Genomic DNA, 6,298 nt, shown 5'->3' with positions numbered 1-6,298 from the left:
AACATCAATGAGATATATATATATATATATATATATATATATATATATATATATATATATATATATATATATATATATATATATATATATATATATATTGGTTATTACTTTTGTTATCTATTCATAATTTTGTTTTCAATTTGAAACAATTCAGTAAATCAGGTATAAAATTGCATACTTTCTCTGCAGTGAAAAGGCGAAAAATGGCTGAGGATTTGCAGAATAACTCTTTACAGTTTCCAAAAGCCATCATGAAGGCAAGTAAAACATTGAAAGGGAAGCAGAAGTCTGCTTGATGGGAAATTCTAGCAAACATTGCTCGTCTTGTGTGAAACTGTTATCATGCCAGCGTTATTTATATGAACATATTTGATAATGGCGCTATGTTACAATCTTAGACTTGTAGTTTACACTATGACATAATCAAATAATGTTTAAAACACACATTCACAATGGCATATCTTAGCATATTTTGTTAAGTGCTGTGTGCTCTGGCTGCGGAGTAAAAAGCACAACCTGTGCTAAGGAACTTTATCACCTAAATGTTTACATATGTGATAGAGAGTCATTTAATTTGCATTTTCAAAGCAGTTTTACAACTTTCAGTAAACATGTGGAGACACTATAAACTTTCATTCTGAAATACGTAGAATGTTCAAATTGAGTACTGTCCCTTTAAGACCGGCAGTCGAGAGAGAGCGGATAGCGTTCGTTGTGAAGGAAAGTTTCTTTACAGCATCCGTGGTATTTACGATTATAACCACACTAATAAGAATAATATTTATTATTATTATTATTTATAAAGCAAGATTAAAGTAAGATGTTTTATTCAGCAAAATGGTAGACGTGGATTATTTCATTGGACATGAAGCGCTTAAACCGAAACTAAAACTCTATATTACAAGTACCCTAAATAAACAAATATAATAATAATAATAATAATAATAATAATAATAATAATAATAATAATTGCAACTGCTGAATCGAACGTAATGTTTACTTTAAGGCTAAATAAAGTGATCAGGTTGATGTGCGGGTTTATACATCATAAGTTTCAGTGTCAGATTTGATATGAAAAGAAAACAGATAGAATTTAAAAAGATTAAAGCAAACTAGTGTTAGAGGTCTTTTTTATAATTGTATAATAAATAAAAAGAAGATAGAAAGAATACAAAAAGATTAGAAAGCCAGTTAGATTTAGTTTTTTTTTTTTTTCTTTTGACATGCAGAGTTTCCCTGCTGTTTTCACAGACCGCTCTCCTGCCCCAAACTTAATATTTACTGTATCTATTTCAAATCCTAATTAAGAGACAATATAACCACAAGTATATAGTTATAAGTTAAAACCTGTTAGCAAACTGTTCTTCTATCCTGTAGATCTTCAACGACCCCATCCATGGACACATGGAGCTGCACCCGCTGCTGGTGAAGATCACAGATACTCCTCAGTTTCAGAGACTCAGACACATCAAACAGCTGGGGGGAACATATCTGGTGTATCCTGGCGCTTCCCACAATCGCTTTGAGCACTCACTTGGGTGAGATATTATTATATTCAGTTCAGTGGGGAACTGATAGCCTTCTGAGACTTCAGGTTGTAAACATTCAGCTGTATCTTTTGTTTAATTTATTAATTGATAGAACATTTTAAAATGGTTATTTCATCATATTTTATATATTCAATCAGTGAGCTCAGTTGAAATAGCTTCAGTACACTGTATATATATATATATATATAGTGTGTGTGTGTGTGTGTGTGTGTGTGTGTGTGTGTGTGTGTGAGTGTGTGCGTGTTAGCGTGGCGTATTTAGCAGGTTCCCTGGTGAAGGTTCTTCATGACAATCAGCCTGAGCTCCAAATCACCAAACAGGATTTCCTGTGTGTTCAGATCGCTGGTCTGTGTCATGACTTGGGTGAGGAGCACTAAAGCTTATGGAGACTCAAAATCATCCTGCAACTTAAAACAATAATAAAACAAATCCTAATTTCATATTTGTGTTGAATCTTGGTTTCTTATTTTTTTTTAAAGAACTATTATTTTCTTGGTGTTTTAATTTGTCTGTGGGGGAAAAAAGTAATTAAAAAAGAATTTAAAGGGACAGGACACAAAATAAATATCATAAGATTATACAAACGTTTAAAAAAAAAAAAAAAAATATATATATATATATATATATATATATATATATATATATATATATATATATATATATATATATATATATTCGATTTTTGTCTTATTATTTTCAGTTCTATAAAAATCATAATGTTTTTGTATTTCTTATATGAGTAAACCTTTTTTTTTAGGTCATGGTCCATTTTCTCATGTATTTGATGGCCTTGTTATTCCTGAAGTCAAGAAAATAAAACATTCCAAAGGTAAAGTATTAGTGTGAAATGAAATGTAATCAGTCGGGTCTGTGAACATGCAGGTTTAATTCTCAGTGTACAAGCTATTCGAGTAAATTAACCTGATATAGTGTAATGCATAAATATAGTAATCACCCTTCATCTTTATTTAGGCTTGGCTGATGACATCCCTGAAAAGTGGAAAGTGAGCAGTTTTACGAACTTATCAATAAAATCAAAAGTATTGGATGAAAACAAGGACAATGAATTTGATAGTAGATTACACACACACACACACACTGACTCTATGATCTTTGTGTCTTTATTGCAGCATGAGCAGATGTCAGTTCTGATGTTCGATGACATTGTGAAGAGTCTGAAGGCTGAGAATGAAGACGTGTTGAAAGAACACGGACTGGATGATACAGACGTGATCTTCATTAAAGAGTTAATCGAAGGGGCAAAAACCTCAGAGGTACAATCTGATACTCCAGCTGTTTACGGTGTGTTAATAAAGTCAACAGTTCAGTTTAATGAAGTCTGATCACTCTTCTGTTCAGTGGAGATACGAAGGCAGAGATGAAGACAAATCCTTCCTGTATGAGATCGTGGCAAATAAACAGAACGGCATCGATGTGGACAAATGGGACTATTTTGCACGGTAACTATTGGGTATTTTTGTAAAGATAATAATACTATATGTTATAAATGTGTTTATAAGTTTACCCTAATTCAATCTTTGCTCACATCTATGCAACTACCAAGAAAACATAATATTATTGTTATTTTTTATTTAACAACTTGAATTCAGCCTTGTCTTATTCTGCTGTGCATCAGCAAGCTGTTTTAACAATCATCATATCATTTATAAAACAATTTCTAATACACATTTGACAGAGACTGTCATCACCTCGGCATCCGAAACAGTTTTGATCATCAGCGTCTGCTGAAGTTTGCTCGAGTCTGTGAAGTGAACGGGAGAAATCACATCTGCTTCAGAGACAAGGTGCTTGATTCAATCATCACACTGTTAAAACTTTTGCAAAAGCAGCAAAAGCAAAGCAGCTCACCTAAAGTACAGGACTGTGGATGACTGAAACATGAAGATGAAGATGTTCTACTGCTCTGATGCTCTTATTAAATGTGAGATTTAATGTGAGCATTGTTTCATATGATGTGGATCTCTGACACACTGATGTCTGTGTGTCTCACAGGAGGCTGATAACGTTTATGACATGTTTCGCACCCGATACACTCTTCATCGCCAGGCCTATCAGCACAAGATCGTCAACATCATCGAAGACATGTGAGTTTCTCTGTGCATGAAGAGCATGTGAATATAAAACACATCCATGATCAGATGATATTTAACATCATGCATCACTTATTCTTCTATTACAGGACCTTAAATTCAGCATCAGGTCACTGACTGCACCGCTTACACTTGTTGGAAACACTAACTCACAAGTTTTTCTGTGCTTTAGGTTTGCAGAAGCTCTCGTACGAGCTGATCGTGATCTTCATGAAGGAAAACCTGAAGATATGCTGAAGATTTCTGAAGCCATAAAGAAAACAGAGGACTACTGCAAACTCACAGGTCAGCTGAAAACACCACACAACAGAAAAAGAAGAAATATGGTTGATTTTACCTGTAGTACGTCTCAAATATGTCAAGATAAACACTTTCTTTTTTAGATCTTTATTTGCCTAAAAAAAAATATATATATATAATCTTCTGTTGTTCTGTCAGATGAGATCTTTGAGCAGATCTTGTCCTCCACTTCTGATAAACTGAAGGAATCTCGAGACATCTTGAACAAGATCATCAGAAGAAAACTGCCAAAGTTTGTTGGAGAAGCTCGAGTGACTGAGAAACACATCTCAAAGGTTTGACAGAAACTGAAAAACACATTGGTTTAGTGTTTGACTGACATTAGCAATATTCAAAAGACATGCCTTACTAAACACTGAAAGTCCTTGCTTTCAAATATCATTACAGACATATTTATGTTTTAAACAAAACTCCATCTTTTACACTGAGTCACAACACAATCCAGTAACTGTCTGACTCTCTTGAATCAGGAAAAGCTGACAGAAACATGGAAAGCTGCAGTAGAGAAGTACAAACCTACAGACCCCACTGTTTCTCTGAACGCTAAAGATTTACTACTTTATGTAAGTTATACTGCATACCAAAAACTTCATCTATGCCTTCATATCTTCAAAAACCAGTTAATCTCTTTTTACTCAGGTGGTTGATCTGGATCATGGCATGAAGGACAAAAACCCCATTGAAAACGTCTATTTCTACAGCAAGAGGAAACCCAACGAAGCTTCTGTCATTAAGGATCATCAGGTAAAGTCACACTTAAACCTTTATATTTCAGGTCATTTTTTCAAAGGCTGGTTTGAAGTGTATAGTGTAGATCATGGTCAAATTTCCTCACAATAGAAACTCATCTGTCTTTTACTGACAGCTGTCCAGTTTCCTGCCAAAGAGGTTTAATGAAGAGCTGGTCAGAGTTTACTACAAAAACACTGATGTGAATAAAGAGGAGCAGATGAAGAAGATGGAGGAGACTGAGAAGTGCTTTCACATCTGGTGTGCCTCCAGTTTTGGACTCCATTAATGTGCAAATGATTTATAATATATGATATTTAAGGTTATGTAGTGCACAATCAGTACAAGTGTCTATAATTTCACTGATTGTTTAATTAATAATCTATACGAACACTTTATTAACAAGGAGGCAAATGATCAAATAAACCTTGCTCACTTCCATGTTACTAAAAAAAACATGTTTACAGAGAAAATCTATAATGGAAAATAATTAAAGGAGTAGTATCGATAGTATGATAATATCAAAATGAATTAAGCACGCTTTAATTGCATCAGAAAAGAAAATAGCAATGTTTTCCTGTAATACATGAAGAGTGTCCAGCAGAGGGACCTTCATCTGGACTTTTATTTTGTAAATGTTTCCTGAGTCACTTTGCACCTGTGTCTGTTATAACGCTGATATTAAATGTTGAATTAATCATACTGTAATCTTGAGCTTAGTTTGCTTTGCATTTGTCAGTTTAAATCACAGACTTCTGTGTCTAAATGAAAATTAGTATCTACATAAAAAATTAAGACATGACAGGATGGAACTGTGATAAAAAATAAATCAATAATGAAATAATGAAAAATAATGAAATAATGAAAAAATCATGACAAAAAGAGTTGCATGTATGTATGTTAAATAAAAAAGTCAATTGTCATAAAACACCAACATTTTGTGTTCTTGTTTTTGTGTCATATCAGGACTCAACTCTGTATAATGTCATGGGTATGACACAGGTATTACAAGGAGAGGGTGACTTATGAGGACATAACCCATGTCCAGAGGTGGGTAGAGTACCCAAAAACTGTACTCAAGTAAAAGTAAAAGTACTTCTAGAAATATTTACTCAAGTAAAAGTAAAAGTACTACTCTTGAATAGTTACTTGAGTAAGAGTAAAAGAGTATTGGATAAAAAAATCTACTCAAGTAGTTAGTTACTAGTTACTTTGGGTCATATATACTGAGCCTATTTTTATTTAGATAAAATGTATGTAATGTATGTGTGCGTGTATAAATTTATATATTTCATCAGCCTTTACTCCAATTTATGTAATTTATTATAAAACCCTGTCTGTTTACTTAAGTAACAGATATAGGTGTCATGTCATAACATATTTTTAATACGACTGACTTTATATTAAATGTGAATTTAACATTGAAAGTTAATGTGATATAAATATTGCTACTAATCTTCCATTGTTCAGAAAGAGAGCAAATAACATTTACATTATTAAAGATCATTCAATAACTAATATGGGGCCCTGCCCACATAAAATGTAAACATAATAGAGCAGAAAAAGCAAGGATTCCTGTTGGTTTGCATCATATTATTTTATTACTCG

At 33.1% G+C, this 6,298-nt stretch overlaps 1 protein-coding gene across 1 annotated transcript; it reads left to right on the top strand.

The window, feature by feature from the left end:
- The first annotated feature begins 240 nt into the window (after positions 1-240).
- LOC132142076 (deoxynucleoside triphosphate triphosphohydrolase SAMHD1-like) lies at positions 241-5,239 on the top strand. Its single transcript, XM_059551715.1, has 14 exons — positions 241-257; positions 1,378-1,538; positions 1,798-1,913; positions 2,308-2,379; positions 2,523-2,554; positions 2,681-2,824; positions 2,910-3,010; positions 3,247-3,355; positions 3,564-3,655; positions 3,834-3,946; positions 4,100-4,236; positions 4,432-4,524; positions 4,601-4,705; positions 4,827-5,239. Exons 1-14 carry the CDS (start codon positions 252-254, stop codon positions 4,977-4,979), a joined length of 1,434 nt encoding a protein of 477 aa, XP_059407698.1. The 5' UTR covers positions 241-251; the 3' UTR covers positions 4,980-5,239.
- The last annotated feature ends 1,059 nt before the right edge of the window (positions 5,240-6,298 follow it).

Source organism: Carassius carassius, chromosome 6 (genome assembly GCF_963082965.1).
Source record: "Carassius carassius chromosome 6, fCarCar2.1, whole genome shotgun sequence".
Classification (NCBI taxonomy): Eukaryota; Metazoa; Chordata; class Actinopteri; order Cypriniformes; family Cyprinidae; genus Carassius; species Carassius carassius.
The sequence above is the reverse complement of the archived record's forward strand: the minus strand, read 5'-3'. Positions and strand labels throughout refer to the sequence as shown.